This window comes from Athene noctua, chromosome 20 (assembly GCF_965140245.1).
Source record: "Athene noctua chromosome 20, bAthNoc1.hap1.1, whole genome shotgun sequence".
Lineage (NCBI taxonomy): Eukaryota > Metazoa > Chordata > Aves > Strigiformes > Strigidae > Athene > Athene noctua.
Window position 1 is genome coordinate 7,250,621 of NC_134056.1, and position 18,926 is coordinate 7,269,546.

General features: G+C 52.2%; 3 protein-coding genes across 5 annotated transcripts in view; all 3 read right to left on the reverse strand.

Annotated features, from left to right (window-relative positions):
• Positions 1–1,879: 1,879 nt before the first annotated feature.
• Positions 1,880–7,063, reverse strand: LOC141968845 (alpha-1-acid glycoprotein-like). Its single transcript, XM_074924048.1, has 6 exons — positions 6,959–7,063; positions 6,267–6,409; positions 5,522–5,595; positions 4,574–4,684; positions 3,701–3,804; positions 1,880–1,999 (listed from the first exon to the last, which is right to left on the reverse strand). Exons 1-6 carry the CDS (start codon positions 7,061–7,063, stop codon positions 1,880–1,882), a joined length of 657 nt encoding a protein of 218 aa, XP_074780149.1.
• Positions 7,064–8,153: 1,090 nt separating this feature from the next.
• LOC141968773 (alpha-1-acid glycoprotein-like) lies at positions 8,154–10,649 on the reverse strand. Its single transcript, XM_074923851.1, has 6 exons — positions 10,493–10,649; positions 9,684–9,826; positions 9,389–9,459; positions 8,966–9,067; positions 8,616–8,716; positions 8,154–8,403 (listed from the first exon to the last, which is right to left on the reverse strand). Exons 1-6 carry the CDS (start codon positions 10,601–10,603, stop codon positions 8,341–8,343), a joined length of 591 nt encoding a protein of 196 aa, XP_074779952.1. The 5' UTR covers positions 10,604–10,649; the 3' UTR covers positions 8,154–8,340.
• A 2,510-nt stretch (positions 10,650–13,159) lies between these two features.
• Positions 13,160–18,926, reverse strand: part of LOC141968743 (uncharacterized) — a 162,154-nt gene continuing 156,387 nt past the window's right edge. For all 3 annotated transcript variants that reach the window (XM_074923809.1, XM_074923810.1, XM_074923808.1), the window contains 8 exons: positions 18,741–18,758; positions 18,324–18,359; positions 17,964–17,990; positions 17,657–17,722; positions 17,083–17,251; positions 16,804–16,913; positions 15,807–16,025; positions 13,160–15,229 (listed from right to left, as the gene is read on the reverse strand). In XM_074923809.1, coding sequence (XP_074779910.1) covers positions 15,083–15,229; positions 15,807–16,025; positions 16,804–16,913; positions 17,083–17,251; positions 17,657–17,722; positions 17,964–17,990; positions 18,324–18,359; positions 18,741–18,758 — 792 coding nt within the window. In that variant the 3' untranslated portion in view covers positions 13,160–15,082. The remainder of the gene's footprint in view (positions 15,230–15,806; positions 16,026–16,803; positions 16,914–17,082; positions 17,252–17,656; positions 17,723–17,963; positions 17,991–18,323; positions 18,360–18,740; positions 18,759–18,926) is intronic.

Here is an 18,926-nt window from a genome sequence, read left to right on the forward strand (position 1 = left end):
TCTTTATTGATATGGTGTGTTGGTGCTGCTTGTGCCCAGACTCTTCCTGGGATGATTCTCACCAAGGATGCTGACACTAGGAAGGATCCTCCCTACAAGGGCCTGGGAGAACGGAGTTCTTCTTAAAGGCAAAACCAGCAAACCTGAGATCAAGGCTAATGATGGTGGTGGTGTTGGGGATGTTCAGATACTGTCAGCCTGTCTCAGAGTTGCTGGGCTTTGCTCATCTGTGCAGTATCCATAATGCTCTGTTCAGAGAAGTGAGTTTCCCAGAAAAGCTGGAAACTGCAGTCCCGTTATGCCCTCGAAGGAACCTGGTTTATAGGGTTTTCAAAAGAAAGGCTATGTACAGGTTTTTTCTTAAATAAAAGCCCAACCAGGAGCTGTCCTTGAAGGTCATTCAGGAGCCATAGCTGGTAGTACAAGTGGCCTCTGCTTTGGTTAATAAAACTTGCCACGGGGGCCAGGCTGGGTTTGTTGGTTCCTTAAGCCTCTGACTGTAATTCAAGGCTTTTACTCAGCTATAAATCTACTCATAAAGTCTGGGTCCTTGTAATCTGAGCCACTGATTTCCAGTGGTGTCAGCTTCGGTCAGCTGAGACGCTTATCGACGTGCTCTTGGCTGGCAGCGCTCAAGGCTGCTGGCAGCATCCCCTCTCCATCCCCTCTCCTGCCCTTTAACTGCCTCTCCCTTGAGGTGGGGGTTGTGTTGCGTGTCACAAGCTGATGAAGATGTCCGAGCCACAGGCTGGCCAGGTACCTGTGCCCTGAGCCCAGGAGGAAATTGGCCATACTTGACCTTGTAAAATTAATTTTTGCTACAGGAATCCAGCCAAGAGCTCCACACTGAAACGCTGCCCGGTAACCGGTGCTGTACGGGGACAGGGCACCCTGGTGCTGCAGAGGGAGGAGCAGGGCTCTCTTTGCTGCGTTCCCTTTGGCTTTTCTCCTTTTTAAGGAAGAGAGATATTTTCAGTGCTTAATTACTGGGTTAAAGCTGAGACTGAAGCACTCTCCAGACACGTAGCAAAAGCAGTCTTTTTTTTTTTTAAAACTCCCTCCACTTTCACAAACAGAGTGACAGTGCTTTGGGGCTGGGGGTGTGACAGGGGCTGTGTGAGGTGCCCGATGAGCGCAGGGGTGTAGCAGTGGCACGGAGAGCAATGTGACTCTTAGCACTTGAACCTTCTTGCCTCTGGGGTGCTGAGCTTCTTGGGAAATGAGGAAACATGACCTTTTTCTCTGGGGAAGTTAAAATCCAGCCTGGGCTGGGTTAGCACGCCCTCCCGTTCTGGCAGGAGGATAATTTGTCAGTGTTACACTGTGGTGCAAATCTTGTGGATGAACATCACTGGGAGCTCTTGCCCGGTCCAAAGGTTTTGGGCAGGAACATCTGCCCCAGCTGGGCTACTTCGGGCAGCCAAGCTGCTGGCAAGAGTTGGGTGGTTGCTTCTAGCTAAGCACTCTCTTCCTCAGACTGCGGAGTTAAAGGTAAGTTTCTGGCCTTCTATATATTCCAGCTATTCATCAAATGCTTGGTACACTCATTTAAAATAGGTAATGATTGCCCTCTTCTGGTTAGCCTCTCTTACTGCTGCATTAAGCGCTGCTTTTTCAGAGGAGCTCTCTTGCGAGCTTGGTGGGGAGCTGAGCAAACTGAGTCAGCCCGGAAAAAACTTCCCTGTGTCACCTTGTTTTGCATCCCCCATCGCTTAGGGCTGACTCTTCCCACCTCCCAGGTGAATGACACACAGGGCAAATTGGGTGTTCGGTTTCCTTTTGCAAGCCCCGCTTCTGATCTCTTCAGAACCCTGCTCTCCAACCTCTCGGCAACAGAACACATGGAGTTTGATCAAGACATTTATTGCCTAAGGTGGCGTTAGTTACCGGCGCTCCCAGGCCGGTGGGTACCCGGAGGGGGGGAGGATGCTGTGGCTGCAGCCGCGGGCTCCATGTGTGGGCTGTTTCCTTTTTCATCGGCTTTCACTTCACACAGCTCCTTCCAAAACAACAATAAAGGGATAAATGAAAATGCCGCTGCACCAGCAGGAGAGAATTTACTGAAGAAAAAGATATTTTTATCTGATTATAAGTCTAAGAGGGCCTGGAGAAGCTACAGGCTTCCTGATGCTGCCCCAGTCGCAGATGCTGCTCGCCTGGGTGCGGAGCTGCTGCTGGTGTCGTTTTCCATGGCTGTTATAAAGAGGAAACCAAGTTTCTGGGGTAAAGCTGTGTTATGCTGGTGGGTCAGCAAGGTAGATTCAAACTTTCTGAGAAATAAGTAAAAAGCTCGTGCTCTTCAGGCACTCAAAATTAGTGTGGCTTAAGCTTTGCTGATGCCTTGGCCTGACGCAGGGGTACGTCAGTCTCTGCTCTGGGGCTCTGTTCACATCTATCTCTTTCAGCCTGATGACAAAGGTCCCCAAAATCTTTTCTGCAGTTGTTTAATTGGTTTCATTATACTCCCCGGATGTGGTGTCCTGCCTCTTGCCGGGCATGAAACCCTTCTCTGCTAACAGTGATTGCACCAGGGCTTGTAAGGACAAACAGCTTTGGCTGATTCCACTTATCTTGGCTTTCTCTAAACACAATTTGTCTTGCCCAAATTTAAATGTGATTCAGCTGTTTATTTAGGGCAGCTGGGCCTTGCCTCCCAGGTGCTGCCTATTGCCAGAGAGACTTACCCCTGTCCCACCATGGGGGTTTCAACCTCTGCCCATGTACCCTTCCCCAGTTCCCCTGAACCTGTGGGGATATCTCTAAAAGAATCATCTTGAGGCTGGGGGATGTCAGGAGCTATGTCAGGTGTGGTCTAGCAGCTCGGAGCAGGGTTTCGGGCACCACTGGAAGCTCAGAATCTCCTGCTGTGGACAAGCAGGTGGCCAGGACAGGACAAGAAAAAGTAAGATATTTTTTCAGTTTGCAGAAGGGAGCCCTATCAAGCTGGCTTGGGGACTGAGTCATTTACAGGATAAAATGTCCTAGATCAGGTGACAGAGGTTAGGGCTAGGGCTAGGGTGGATGTTTTGATGGAAAAACTAAAGGAAAAAGTCTGTTTTTGTGGGAGTGGATAGTGTTATGTCTGTTCTCATGTCCTGTGAGGCTGGGAGCTCAGGGCCAGACCCCAGCCCCAAAGGAGCCTCTGCCAGGGTGGGGGAGGACTGGCTTGAGCAATCTTCCTGAACTCACGTGCAGCCAGCCGGGCTGTGGACCCGCTCGTCACGCAGCACCTCGAGGTGCCAGAAAAGCAAATCTCAATCTGCAAACAACCCGAGTTTTTTAGGGGTTTAAATGGTCATGGCTTTGGCTGAAGAAGGGCTGTGCAGCGTCCCAGGGCACTGGCCCCTCCTGCCCCTTGCTGCAGCTCCTGGGAGCAGCTGGCCTATGGTGGGGGGGCAAAATTAGGAATTTCAGGGCAAAAATCCCACGCTTTATCTATCTCCCCCCTGGCAGGGGGAGCCAGGCAGCTACCAGGTTTCCTGCTAGAAATGCTTAGGTGCAGGTGTTTGCTTTGGGGAGTCATGTATCTGCAGGGGGGGAGTGTGGTTTTTTTAAACAACCATTGATGTCAAAGCAAGCTTGCATTTATTTAGTGCTCTAAATAATTTCTACCACCTTGAAAATGTCTCTCCAAGACCCCAGTTTGGTGGCTGGAGCTATAGCCCAGGGTCTTGGCAGCCACCCATGAGCAGCCACGTACCGTTTTCCACGGCGCGTACACAATCTCCTCTTCGCTCAGCCCCAGGCACTTGGCGTGGTGCTCGAACTCTTCCCGGTCGGCTGTACTCATGCTCAGGTTTCGGGCTAGAAAAGGAGAAACATTTGCCATGTGTTAAATGCGAACGGCCCTCTGTGCCGCATCCCTGCCCTTGCTGCCTCCCTTCGCCGTGCTCCCACCAATGCTTGCAGTGGATGTGGTCTCTGCCAGGGTCTCTCACCCCCAAGGTGAACACACCTGAACAAAACCAACCTTGGCATCACTTTTTTTAACTCTGTCCCCATTTGGCTCTCGTCCTGTCTGCTTTAAGGGGTTGCAGCATAGTCTGATACTCCTGGGGCACCAGGAGAGATGGAAGATGAATGTGGAGGCAGTTTTCTATACGTGTCTTTAAACTCTCTTAAGCAACTGCTTTGCAGCTCAGAAGGGCAACAGGAAGCATTATCAAGGTCTAAAATGCTGCTTTATGGGGTTGTGGGTAGATCTGATCGGGTTGGCCTGTGTACTTGTACTGCAAAGCCACGTGCTCTGCCCTGGGAGGTAAGTACTGAAAAATCATGGTTGGCTTGAAAATATTGAGATTTTACAACGATATCGATGCAGAATTGTGTTTGCTTCCTGTTCTTTGAATATTTATGGCGTAAGTAGGTTTTGTCTTTAACTTGCTCTTTCTGCTCTGCCAAGAGATTTAGGTTCTACTGGGATTTGTAAATACTCCCGTGACCCCTGGAGCGGCGGTCTCAGGAAAATCACGGACTGTTGGCAGTTGGTTGCGTGGTTTTAGCTGATTATTTTATGTCTGTGTTTTGGTGTCCCGTGATAGCCTGAAGTTACTTTAGTGTGGAGTTTGCATACCATAGAGATACAGTCCCGAATACGTCCTTTCCCTCTGCAGTTGGTACTGGATGAGTAAAATGTCTTCAGAGCTGAGGTTCATCAGTGTCCCCATGGTTTGATGGGTCTTGGCTTCAAGAGAACAGAGTCGAGGTTGGGAAGAGCCACAATGTTCAGATACTCAGTGCTGCAGCAGCCGTAAACTGCAGCCTGGGTGTGGGCGATGCCAGTAGCCGCCAGGATCCAGCCCTTAGCAGTGGGTGAGGACAAGTGTTCTGACATGGGGCGAGTTGTTTGGCTCTTGGTTTATTTGAATCGTATTTGTTAAATGTGGGCCTGGGGAGTAAAGGAGCCAAAGCCACCCAGCTCTTGTCCTCCTGTGGTGATGTGCTGGGTGGTGCAGCTTGCTGGTGCTTGGGGTATGAGTGGGTCTGCACGGACCCAGGTGCCCAACCCCACAGCTTGGGGGGGTGCAGAAACGTGGAGCAACTGTCCCCTGCTCGCAGCAATGCTGTCGTGGCTGGGTCAGTGCAAACTGTGTCTTGAGGGGTTTGCAATTCCCACCCCAAAAGGCTCACCCCATTTCCAGGAAACAATTTCAGAGCTGAAACCTGCCATAAATGTTCCCCTCATCTCCCAGGTGGATTGTGAAATAACTTTACAAATGAGGCAGTGTCCTTCCTCGCAGTGGGAGCAGGTTTGCTCCTTGCTTCTGGCACGGTGTGGCTTCATGGGGTTTAGTGTGGGGCTGCAGTTCCTGGGGTGTCCCAGGAGTGGGTCTGACCCAGGGTGTCTCCAGCTCTGGGGAGCTCTTTGGAGTCCACCGAGGCTTCAAGTGGACAAAGCAACCTGAGAATAAAATGTCTCAGCTGATGTAAAACATGGACAAGGACCCTTTGTGTGTCTCAGCCCATCCAAAAAACGCACTGGGTGATAACGCTGACGGCTGCGCCTGGCAGTGCTGCTCACCGTGCTTCACCAGCGTGGTGTTACCGGCGGTGATTTCGAAGTAGGTGGAGTTGTTGGTGAGGCATTGGTCCCCCCTGGAGAGAGAGAGGGAAAGGGGTGACATGGGAAAGGAGAGGGGAGACCCCCACTGTGGGCTGGAAAGGGCCAGCAAGGCCCTGACACTGCATGGGGCACGTGCCCCTGGCCATGGGATGGGAACCCAACTGTGCCAGCTCCTCTGCAGAGTTAACTGCTCTCACTGTTAAAGCAATTTCTCCCTTGCATTTGTCTGACCTCCACCCGCAGCTTGTGGTCTCAGCCTTGTCCTGGCTCCCTGGTGGCGAGGTGTTTTCCACCCCAAAGTAACTGAAACTGCAAAGACCTGCCTGCGTTGGCACAGAAAAATTCATCCCCTTGACGTCTGACCTTGGGGGCGAAACAGCTTTAGGTGCTCGGCAGTTAGCAGCCGTGGGGCAGGGACCTCTGGCAAGGTCTTTTCCTCCGGAGAGGTGTTCTCCTTGCCTGTGTCCTGCAGCATCCACATCTTGGTGCCTACCAGACCTGCGGAATTTCCCTAAACCCGGGGGCTGTTGATATAATAAGGGGGGAGGAAGAGAGGGGATGGGAGAGCATGCATGGAGTGACGAGGAGAGACTCCCTCCTTGAGAAAACCAGTCTGAAACCGTGCTCATATCTTGTGCTGAAATGGCTGCAGCACGCGGGAGGAGATGTGCTGGGGCAGAGCGAGCCCAGGGCTGCGTCTTACACGGCGACGCGCTGGGTGAGGAGCAGCTCCTGCCCGCTGGCGTGGGGCTCCACGAGGAGGTGGCCGTGGTCGATGAGCAGCATCTCCAGGAGGTGCTGGGGGAACTGGGCAGCCCCGGCCACGTACACCCACGTCCCCAGCAGCTGTGGGGAGAGAGGGACACAGCAGTGAGAGTGTTTGTGTTTGCAGGGGGAGATTTGGGGAAGAGCTTTCTATCCTCTCTGGGGCGAAATTGTTATCTGTGACCTCAGGCCTCTCTGCTAGTTTTCCCTCTTGCACTGCACTGACAGCATCAGAATGAAACCTGTGCAAATGCCCAGGGGAAAAAAAAAAAAAAAAAGGTGAATGTGGGGATTGGGAAATGGTGCTGGTGTTGGCTCCAGTGCCCCTGTGCTGCGCAGCAGGGCCAGGACAGCCCTGTGCTGCCGTGGGGGATTTGCACCAAAAATACCCAGCCAGCCTCCCCCTTGTTTCGAGGTCGCCTTTGGGTCTTACCATGAGAAAATTCGAGGTATTTTGGAAAGCAAATGTTTCCCGTTTGTTGTGGATGTTTTGCAGAGGGCACCTCAGCAGATATGCCAGGGGGCAAGGGACGGATTCCCCCCTTCCCCAGGGGACAGTGAGGCTTAGCAGAGCACCCACAAACTCACTGCGTGAGTGGGGCAGCCCCCCGGGGCTCAGGTCTCTCCTACCTTTGATGCTGTGGTGCTGTCTGGGTGTGGGGCTCCACAGGGGACCCCGGCTGCGGGCAGCAGCGCCGCGAGGCCGAGGATGGCGGCGACCCCGACCACAGCCATGGCTGCTCCGAGGCGAGGAGCGAGCGGAGCCGCGGACAGACGGACACGGCTGTTTGCTTTTGCAGCCCTGCGGGGAGGGAACAGGACGTGCTGGGGCTGCTGGGTCTGCCCTGGTGACGCAACCAGCACCTTTTGGGGACGTTGCCCAGAGAGGAGCCACGTGCCCGGCACTGAGCTTGGCACTTGCCCCGGCCTTGACTGCGGACACCAGCAGCAGGCACCGGTAGCTGTGGGCTGTTGGCGTGGCTGGAGGTGATGGGGCAATGCACTTGCTGCATTTAAAAGTGAAATCTGTCCTAAATTTGCCCATTTTTTCCCTATGAGTAGCTCATGTAGTTGCCTCTTGCTCCGCTAATGAGGTGCCACACAGCCCTCCTCTGTCCTCTGACAAAGCCCAGGGGGGCTTTGAAGAAAAGAGAAAGTGTTTTTGCTGTCCTTGCCAAATCAAGCCATAAAAATGGGGGTGAAGGGGCGACAGGAGGTCACCTCCTGTCCCACTGCCATCTCTGCACTGCTGGGCAAGGCAGGATCTGCCTTTCTGGCTTTATTTCTCTTTGATTTTTCCTCTCTGGTAGCAGAGCCTCCCTCTGTCTGGCCCTGGGTGATGGTTTTTCCCATCCTCTCCACCTTCCTCTGCTCAGAGACACCCGGGGAAGGTGCAGTGTCACCCTATGTCACCTCACCCTGCTGTGACCCCTGTGTCAGCCTCCAGCGCAGGTGAGACTCATGGGATTTGGCTTGAAAATTCACGGTGGGAAGTTCAGGTGCTAAAAGCACCTTGGCTGGTTTGAGTCACAAAGGAGGAGACCCGAGGGGGTTGGCAGGTTTGTGCAGCTCCCTGTGGGGTCGGGGCTGATGGGTGGGTGCTCACATCCATTGCCTCGTGGCTGGAGGGGACCCACTGGGGTGGGGTGACCAGGAGGGTCCTGTGCCATTGTGGAGCTGGTGGGAGGGATGAGCATGATGGTGGGGTTTTGTCTGGGGCTTTTCATGCCTCTTGGCAGGTTTGGAGATGTGGCATCACGGGCAGGGCAGGCAGGAGGGGTCCTGCCCACAGTCCTGGCGAGGGCGCAGCAGGAGCGGCAGACAGTTGTAACACAGGGGGTTTATTTTAAGTCTGGGCAAGTACAAGTAAACTGAATGTTTCATGGGAGGAAAAAACCTCGATAGAAAGTCCTGAGGCTGAGCTGAGCCCAGCCAGGGCCGGCAGGCAGGGATGTGCCCATGGAGGGGCTGGAGGAGGATGAGGATGGAGCGGCTGACCCGGCCCGCGGGGGTCACTCCAGCTGCTGCTCCGCGCCGCCTTCGCCTGTCTTCTCCCCAGGCAAGGGACAGGCCTCCTGCAGGAGCGGGGAGAGAGCTGCCGTTGGTGTCCCCTTGCCCCAAAATCACCCAAAGAGCAGGAACAGCCGGGGTGGATGTGTGAGGAGGAGGGGGGATGCACAGAGGGGCAGCCACGGTGCAGAGCTGAGCTTACACCCCCCTAGACCCTCATTCCAGCCGGTGGCAGGAGCTGGCCTGGGCTGGGGCTTGAGTGGGGAGGGGTTTGTACCTTTTCGGAAGTGAAGAAGATCTCCTCTTCTCCGAAGCCCAGGCAGTGCAGGTGGGCTTTGAACTCCTCAAGGTGCTCCTTGCTCACATTGGGTGTCCGTGCTGTCAGAGAAACGGGGCGGTAGGGGAAGGGGGACAAAAAAAGGGAGTTTTAGGGAGTGTTTTTCTCGTTGGTGTCCCCATAGTGTGGATGGGGAGCTCGTTGCCTGCCTGCCCACATCTTTCCCCTCTCTGTATCAGGGGGGAAAAAGGGGCTTTTTGCCCTGCCTGTGAGGGCTGGGGATGCCTGTGCCCATCAATGTGTCTCCGGGCAGGGACATGCCCCACGGATCTGGGGCAGCATCCACTCACCTGAGAAGCTCAGGCCCAGGAAGTTGTTGTTGAGGTGCTTCAGGATGAACAGGTCCTTGTCACTTTGGATCAGTTCGGCCATGGAAGACACCTGGTCATCGACTGAAAGGCACAGGGGGAGTGGGGTTCCCCATTGGCCAGTGTCACCTCGTGCTGGGGCCAGTATCACGGGCAGCGTGGTGGGGGCTGCTCATCCCCCCTATCCCGGGAGGCTCATCCCAGTGGTCCCACAGCACTGCCATACCCATTGCGTGGGGTGCAAGAAATTTCCATACCCCCCGCCTCCAAGAACATATTTTTAGGTGTTAAAGGGCCTGGTGCTGGGGGCTCAGGGTGCCAAATATTGGGGTGCAGAAGCAGGAGGGTGCAAGGTGTGGCTGCAGTGCTCCCCCATCCCGTTCCCGCCTGCGGCCGGGGCTTTACCGTGCACCAGGGTGGAGTTGTGCCGGAAGATGTGGATCTTGGTCGTGTTCTTCGTGACACACGTCTCGTTCCTGTGGGGCAGAGAGGTCAGATGGAGCAAATACCCCCCAAAACCACCTCAACTAAACCCGAGGGATTCAGAACCCAAGCCGGGCTGCAGAGCTTAGGTAAATTTGTTGTAGCTGCTCTCCAGCCTCAAATCTGTGGGGGTGGCTTAGCCCAGAGGATGGCACCAGTGGGTTGAAATGCCCCCGGGGATGGGGGAGCCCAGTGAGGGGGTGAATCCCCTCCTTACAATCTCATGGTTTCTGTGGCGTTGAGCTCGTCCTCGTGGCTGCCGGGAGAGAAGGAAAAAACTGCGTGTTTCACCGCCTTCAGCTCTGCCAGGTGAGGCTTGTACTTGGAGGCGCCGCCGATGTAGACCCACTGTCCCAGGATCTGCAGAGAGGAGGGGAGCGGGGAAGGGTTGGGGGGGCCATGCTGGCTTCACCCACGGGCATCACATGAGTAAAAGCAGATGCTGTGCCCCGCTGTCCCATGGCCATGAGCACCCCAGTAAGTGACCACCCTGGGCAGCATCCAGGCCAGGTGAGGGACTCTTGGTTTTGTCCCCTCCCTGCCAAGGCGATGCTCCAGCTCCCGGGATAGCCAGCTTGTTCCTGTGGTCATGTCCCTCCTGCTCTGTGCCTGGCTCTCAGTGCTTTCCTCTATTAAATGTCCCCAAGGGACTAAATATTGTTTATGCAGTGAAGAGTTTTGTGGATGGAGACTTGTGACCTGAGTCCCCGTCACTTGAAGGACTTAAAATAGTGGCAAAGCACTGGGGGTGGTGCTACCCAGCCTGGTTTTCACAGGGAGATGGAAGCAGGACCCCCTGAAAGCACCTGCTCGTGCGATTATGGGTGCACAGCTGCAAGGCTTCACCCCTTCCCCATGCTCCTGTGCAGCAGTCTTGACTTTTTTTAGGAAAATAAGCATGGACAGGCGGGGAGATAAGCATTGAGCTGCTGATCGGCTTCATATAATCTCTTCCTGGTCCTGTAACGGCTGGTGATGCTGATAGGAAAGGCAAGGACAGGAGCCCCAGCTGAAGGCAGGTCTTACCCCAGGAACGGTGGCATTGTTGAAGGTGACCGGGATGAGTGGGGCGCAGGTGGGGGGCTCGGCAGCGAGGGCGAGCGGCAGCCCCAGGAGGAGGACGAGGGAGGCCAGCATCGCCTGGCCGGCGAGAGGAGGCTCCTGCTCTGGCAGGACGTGGCTCAGCTCTGTCCGTTATATACAGCCGCCCCAAAGCTGGATGTCCCCAGCCCCGATGTGCTTGTTCAGCTGCTGGACTGTTTGCTCAGGCATGAAGCAATAGCAGGTGGAGGAAATGAAACTTGCAAAAGCCTGGATTGCTTCAGCAGAAAGGATGGGGAAAAAAAACCCGAAGCAGCCCCATGTTTTACCAGCACAGGCTTTTGTTCTTGGAAACTGCAATTAATTTTGCGGGTGCCTGGCGAAGCGCTTGGCTGGCTCCAGGTGTGTTTGGAGGCCTCTTGGGGTCACTGAATGGCACCTGGACGTGGCTTTCCTCCACAGGGCAAATCAATCCCCGCGGCGATGGTTGGGTGGTGGCTGCTCACCTGTGGGGCTGCACTGGCCTCGCTCCTCGCCAGGGCACGGGGCTGGCGCTGGGGTTCACCTGTGCTCAGGGCAGGGGGGTGGGAGGGGGCCCCATGGATGCTGCTGGGGATGGGGCCACAGCCTGGCGCTGCAGGGGGATGTGCACAGCAGGGCTAGGGTCCGTACAGGCTGGGTGCCCTCAGCGCAGGACAACATGGACATGCTCAAGCGGATCCAGAGGAGGCCACAAAGATGCTCGGGGGGCGGGAGCACCCCCTGTGAGGACAGGCTGAGAGAGTTGGGGGGTTCAGCTGGAGAAGAGAAGGCTCCAGGGAGACTGAGAGCGGCTTCCCAGGGCTGAAAGGGGCTGCAGGAGAGATGGAGGGGATCTTGATCCGGGGTGCAGGGGTAGGATGACAGGTAGCAGTCTTAAACTGAGAGAGGGTGGATTTAGATTAGATATAAGGAAGAAATTCCTCCCTGTGAGGGTGCTGAGGCCCTGGCACAGGATGCCCAGAGCAGCTGTGGCTGCCCCCTCCCTGGAAGGGTTCAAGGCCGGGTTGGACGGGGCTTTGGGCAACCCGGGCTAGTGGAAGGTGGCCCTGCCCGTGGCAGGGGGGTGGAACTGGGTGATCTTTAAGGTCCCTCCCAACCCAAACTGTTCTATGTTTCAGTGATAATCTGCACCATTTAAAAATCTCCCCCCCCAAGCACCCATTATCTTCCTCTTCCCCAGTGGTGCCACTGTTCTGCCCAGGTGCCTAAGCCAGCCCTACGGCAGCTCAGTGGAGCCCTTAAACCGTGAAATCTGGGGGTTCTGCCCTTTCCAGCTCAGTGCCCTCTTGTGTGCCAGCAGCCTTATGGCATTTGTTACTTGTGGCTTGTCTGAGCCCAGACTTGCAGTGATAAAATGGCCTTTGGGTTGTGGATGCTGATGGCATATATAGCTGGTTATTTTAAGTAATCTAAAATAACTGGTAGAGACAGGGAGTTGTTTAATAAAGCCTGACTGGGGAGCAGGGGAACAACTAGTGCAGTGGCTCAGGTGTTTAATAAAATAACTAAATAACAACATCTTTAACTGCAGAATCTTTCTATTTACCAGTGTCTTATATCTCCTCCAACTTTGGCTTCATAATTAAGTGCATTGATTGATTTATTAAATTTGTTTGCTATTTCCATGGCTACAAGCAACATGTTTCAGGACCAGCTGGCTCACGTGAGGGACGGTCAGCCCCAACGAGCCAGTTTCTAACGCGCTGCCAACGCTGACCTGGCGCCGTCACGCCATGCCCGGGGTGGGGGTTCCCTTGGCCCCTCCAGCTGCTGCCGGGAAGCGGGTGCAGCGCAGGGTGAGCAAACACAGCCTGGCCCCTTCCCGCTGCCCCTGACGCAACCCAGGAGCAGCCGAGGCAGCTCCCGCAGCGTGGTGTGACGGGGTGTGTCTGGGGGTCACCCCTCTGTCCCCCTCCCCTGGCTCAGGCCCACAACGACTTGGCCGCTGTCTCCAGCGTCCACACTGGCTGTGGCAGCGGAGGTTTTAGTCTGAGCCTGGTCTGGGGCCAGGCGACCGCCTAAGCAAGAAGTTGGATTTCAAAGTCAGCTTGGAGCAGCTGAGATGGGATTTGGGCTTCAGCAATGAAAAATATCAGCTCAGCTCTCTCCTTCCCCCCTTTGCTTTTCTCTCCTTCCCCCCTTTGCTTTTCTCTTCTTCCCCACTTTGCTTTTCTCTTTCCCCCCCCCCCCCCTTTGCTTTTCTCTTCTTCCCCCCTTCGCTTCTCTCTTCTTCCCCCCCCCCTTTTTTTTTTTTTTTCTCTTTTTCTGTTGCTCCCTAGCACTGTGTCAGGATGAGGATATGGATGAAGCGGTGGGGTGATGCACAGCAGTAGGGAGCCATCAGGATCTCAGCCTTGTGGTGCATTTAGCATTATGCTGAGGGGTGGGCAGGTCATGCTGTGACTAACGCCAGAGGAATGGTCTTGGGGTGTGGGTTGGGCTTCCTGGGTCACTTGAGGGGTCTCTGGGCTGTCACACCAACATCATCATCCCTGAGCATCTCTTGCTTGTTTAGTTTCCCATGAAAAAAACATACCAATCCCATTTCATTGCCTCAGTTTTAAATATTTATTTAAAGCCAAAAAAAAAAAAAAAAAAGAGAAGGAAGAAAGCTTTAATGAGAACAAATGGTAACTCCAACCTCAAGAAAACACACAAAACTGATGGCAAGAGGACGAGAGAGCGAGAAACCCAGGAGTGTGGGAGTGTGTGTGCAGGGGAAGGCAGCAAGCGGGCGATGAGCGATGGTGATTTTGGCCTGGGGGTGCTGGGGCGAGCCGGCCCCGTGCAGGGGTGAGGTATTTCTGAGCAGAGGCAGGGCTGCGTGGAGGGTGAGGTATCTGGGACAGATCTTGTTAACCTTTTCTGATGGTTGTTGGAAACCAACCAGCAGGCAGTAGTTAAAAAAAAAAAAAGAATACACAAAGAGAGACTCACATATAATTTTTTTTTTTTCCTCAAAAAAATAAAATCCATAGTCCATATGAGACATGAAAACTCCAAACAGGCACTGAAGCATTTCTGATACAGTACAGCTCCGATTACATCAATATTATTCCTTATATAGAATTAAAGATTACCATAATTATCCTCTTTAAAAAAAAAAAAAATCCTCCAAATTTACATATAGAGACTAAATTTCTACAAAACTTAACAAAACAAAACCCCTCCAAACCCGGCTGGGTTCTGAAACAAGGTACCATCATGTCAGTCTTGACAGAGGGGCCAGACAGAAGGGTTGCAGAGCTGGGTTTAAATACGAGCTTAGACCAGGGAATCGCTGCACACGCAAGCTGGCACGGACGTGTGGCCAACGCGACTACAGCAAAACTAGTTACATGACAACCGACTCAAAAATAGCGCTCTCTGAGGCTCAGTGCTTCCAGATGAGCTGTATCCCTCACTCCCCTCCCAAAGCAGTGAGGTGCTGATTAATAAAAAAAAAAAAAAAAAAGCAAATTTGCTTTTAAAATATCCTGTCAGTTCTTTTGGACACGGTTTGAACTGTTGCGCACAATTGACATCCACGGCAGTTAAAGGATCCCTTTAAAGGTGACTGTTTCTCTGATTTAGCTGTAGATGATGACCTCCTCTCTTCCTAGAGAGATGGTCCTATGGGCTTTTTTGGGGGTCTGTGGCAAGACACGGTAGCACCTTCACAACCTTAAATAGTTTAAAGTCATATATATAAAATAACGCACTTTTTTAAGAGCACCAGAGATTTCACAGTGAGAGGTAGAAACAAATCAGACGAGCCCATCCTCTCTCTATTTTAGCACCAATCTCTTCCCCTCTCCTCCTTCCATTCCCCCCTCTTGGCTTTGGGACTCTCCCCTACCCCAACACCATGCATGAGAAGGGACGTTGATTAAACTCATTCACGGAAGGAGGAACTTAAGTTTTCTTTTCTTTTTTTTTTTTTTTTCTTTTTTTTCTTTTTGCTTTAAATAATATAATATATATATTTTGTTTCTTCTAATATTGCACATCAAAATGCTTCCGGTACACAGAGCAGCCAGATTCAACTTGCAGCTCCGCCTGGGAGACCTGAAGCAGCACGTGGCCATCCAGAAGGCGACAAGCTCTGAGAGGGAAGCTTTATCTTTTAATTACTTTTCAATGGAAAGAACATTTGGTAACTCAGGCACCAGGTAAGACAAAATGGGGAGGGGAAAAAAACCCAAAAAACCCACACGCTGCAAGTTGCTTGAGGTTTCTCTCAATATTTTCTTTGGTCATGGAAAAAGCTTTGTGTGTGGAACCGCTTGCAACATTTAGTCCCCTGATCCCTTTTCACTGTTCACGTCCCGACTGATACCCGCTTCCCCTACGTCCTTGTTATCCCTCCTTCCAACAATCTGCTGAGTTCAGTAGATCACGGGTTCTTTGAGACCTTGAGCCAAAGGCTAGAGCAAGAGTTGACCCAAAAGATACAGCCCAGCTGTCCTTGCTGCAGAGAGGTGGGAGAGCCTGTGTGAACACATAGGCCAAACACGGGGCCAAAGCCTTGGAGCCCGGTTTTGATGGCTTTGTTCAAAGGAAGCACACGGGGCCGACCTCGAGGTGATACTGCTTTCCTGGCTCGGATGGGGGAAGGTTGTAGATGTTGACAATTGGCAGCTGCTGAGGGTCCTGCGTCCGAAACGAAAAGAGAGTCCGATGCCAGCGTCCATCCTTGATCTGTGCAGGGAGGAAGGACAGAGAAAAAGCTCTTTAACTGGGGGACGAATCCAGCTGGAAAGGAATGTGCTTCACTAAGGTACAAACTTGAAAAGCCCTGGGTGAGACAAGGGACTGCCCTTTGGGCTGAGCAGGTCTGGGGTGAGGTTGAGAAAGCATTTTGGGGAATCCCTTATCCAGGTGAAGTTGATGGAAACTGAGCTTGAAACAGTATCACCAAACACAGACTCCTAATGCAGTGAACCCAAAATGCAGACGTGGCTACTGACGACTTGGTGTGCCATCGGCCACCACCTTCAGGTGGCAATTCCCCCTTCTGCCATTTGACTGCTGCTACATGTGACATGTAACTTTGGAATTTAATTTTTTGCTTTCTGTTTGAAGGCCATCTGCTTAACAGGAGCTGCTATAGCACCCTGGACTGGAAAATTGAAGTGGTGAACAGATAAACTAGACCCTTCTCCCCCTTTTTTTTGGTAGAATAAGAAGCACAGGTATAACTCAACCTTGTCTCGTGCCCCAAGTGGGTTCAGCCTGGCATTTCTTTCCACCCCTGCCCTCTTTCGTAGCAACAGACCTTGCAGTCATCAGCTGCCACTTCTGGTCTGAGCTGCCCGTCTGCTTCAAACATCTGTCCGTTCCAGGCCCTGAAGCGCACGGCTTTTTCTGAAGGTTTCTCGGATGAGCCTTCCCGCCAGACGGAGGTATTCAGGCAGTGGATGGTGATGTGCTGCACCACCTCTGAGCTCAGGAGGCGGAGGAAGTTCATCTGGACTCTACCGATGTCAAAATCCAGCTGTGAAGTGACAGAGATGTTAGGATGTGCCCCTGCAGCGGGGCCGGGGGCAGCTCGTGGCAGGGTTAGTGCAAGATGCAGCAGCAAAGCTGGGCCCTGCACTCTGCTTCAGTCTGGAGGTGCCCTTGCACGGACGTCCAGACCTGCATCTGGCGGATGGGTGTAAGGGCCAGATGCCAAGTCAACCTGGAAAATATTCATGGGGACACAGCAGGTCCTTCATTTTTCAGAGCAAACTGTCGGGTCCTTAAGAAGGAGGAAAATAACATAAACATTTGAGTTCAATGCATGCTTCTGCAAAGCAGCAGGTTCTAGTTCATCTGCAGATGAACCCAAACATTGTTATTGGTATTTTTGGTACAGGTGCTTCCTCAAGAAAAATCCTGTAGCATTAACTTCACTGGCAACTTGTATATTTAAGCTGACCTCACTTTTTCAGGTGGCAGAAAACAAAATGCAAGAGTGACCTGAACATGTTAGTTCAACAAAGCATTTGGAGCAGCATGTTTGCAAAATTACTGGCCTCTATTATGACCTTAATTAAACATTGCTAGAAACATACTGCTTTGTCTCAGCAAGAGTCAATAACAGCCTTAGGTATGCTTTTCACTGCACAAGAGCTGTTCTGAATGTTACAGCTACATTAACTGTCTGGAGGAGAAACCTGCATGCTGTGTCATAGCGGTCACCATCCAGTGTCCCGGAACAACACACCCCTGGGTAAATATTTTGTAATAGTAGTCTGGGAAGTGCTGTGCTGGGGTTGAGCTGTGTGTACCTTGGAGACAGTGACGGGGTTGAGACAGGTCTGCCCACCATTGGTGAAGTTACAGATGACCTGTATGGTGTCTGAGGAACAGCCAAGATTTGGGTCAATCCAGTAGGTACCTAAAGAAATGGAGGATTTGGGGATTAACAAGGACACTTAACTTCTTCTGTGAATGAGAAGATGAAAGTTTTGATTTCTGCATTACTGGTCCCAGGGAAGGAGACCAGTCTGGGCCATGTGAAATGGCCCTATGGAGGATGCAGCCTTAGGACACTCAGAGCTTCCTACCATCATTCATCTTCTGTTCACAGTTCATGAGGTCTCGACAGATGCGTGCAGGGTTTTCCTTGGTTCCCAGGGGTCTTTTGATGCTCTGAATGAGGTTGCTGAGGTAGTGTAGAGTCTTAAAGATCTCCCCTCCATGGTCCAGCATGAGAAGGTCTGGATGTTGGTAACCCTGGAGCAAAAGGAGGCAAGGTCAGATGGGCCTTGGGGTTCTGTAACCACAAGGGTTCCTTCTGCTTTATCTGTGGGAAAACTCAGTGAGTCAAAGACAGGCTGTGCTGGCTGGGACCCTGCAAGCTACAGCCCTTGCACTGCCCTATGGGATGTCTCTGAAGCGCTGGAAAAGCCATGATGGCAAAGTCATGAGGTCTGAAGCTTCACAAATTAGTAACACCACTGAACCATATTCTTTAACTGGATCTTTGCTTGCGTAAACCCCAGCTACTTCACAAGAACAGTGACAAATCAGAGCTTCGTGTGTATAAACTTTAAGCACACAGAAACATCAAGCAACGCTGTGACCGTTCCCAGCCTCCAGCTCCAGCCAAGACCAGCGAGTTCAAAAGCACCCTCGTACCTCTGTCTTGAGCGCGGTGTTCGAGTCGATTAGCGTCTGGAAAGCTGCCCCAAAGCTGTCTTGTTGCTAGTGTGGGATGAAAAAGATGGTAACTGAGGTTGTTAGAAGCTGAACATGCCCTCATGCAAGCAGACCTTCTTGGTCTAGGGCTGCAATTGAGGCATTGCTCTGCTAACACAGCATCTCTTGCTGGACCTGAGTGTGTGTCTTCAGGGTCCCAGCAGCTCTTTCTGGATGTCCCATCAGCACCTTGGCTCTGCATGACTTATTAGCATCATTAACAAACATACAGAAAATGGCAACTTACAAATGAGGCTGGAATTCCTGGCGGTCCCTAGAAATCAAAGCAAAAAAAGGGGCATCAGCCAGAAAGATGGGCAGTCACTATTGCAAAGATATTCAGTCATGTCCTTTTGAAATCCTCTTTCCCCTAGAATCCCTCAATGCAGATGAGTTAGAGAGGCAACAATGCTGTCTCTATAAAATACTTGGAGATGGTTTGGGCTAAAGCGCAAGAAACACTAGTCCATTCACACACACATTTTTGCATATGAGGAATGGGGCTAAGCTATAATTTCCAGTGAGTGAACAGTCCCCTGGAGGATATCATGGCAATAATTTTAGCTTGTTTCAATACTGTCTTTGAACTCTTTCCACATATACGTACCGGAGGGCCAGGGTGTCCTCGTGGGCCTGGAGGACCCTAAAGACAGAGTGGCATCAGTTAGTGAAATGTTTCCAGTTTGTATTTCCATTTCTCATGGTTATCACCAGCATGAGTCTGGTCTCTGCTGAAATCCTCCAGATTTTTGACATTTTACAGCATCTTCTCCCTCAGACCCTACTGGAGACAGGAGGTCATCTCATTTCCTTCGTCTCCCAACTCTGGGTGCATCTGTCTGCACCTGGACCATTCCTGCAGCACCCCTTGTTCCCAGCCCTTTGCTCCTTAGCTCTCATTCGTACCCCCAGGTGCTCAGCACATTCCCTGTATGCACAATTAGCCACCCTGCAGCTTTACGTTTGCTAAAAGCAACTGTTTTATTTAAATATTAGTCAGAAAAAGTGATTTTTGAATACTCACCCTTGGACCTTGCAGACCCTGCAGAAAAAAAAAAAAAAAGGCAAAAAAAAAAAAAAGGGAGAAGGTGTCAGAAGATGTTCATTAATAAACCAAAATCTCCCTGTAGAGCCATGTGCTGTTCCCAGGGTGCCTGTGCAAGGACTGGGTGCTGCACTGGAAGGACAGTGCACACAGGGACCTGGCAGT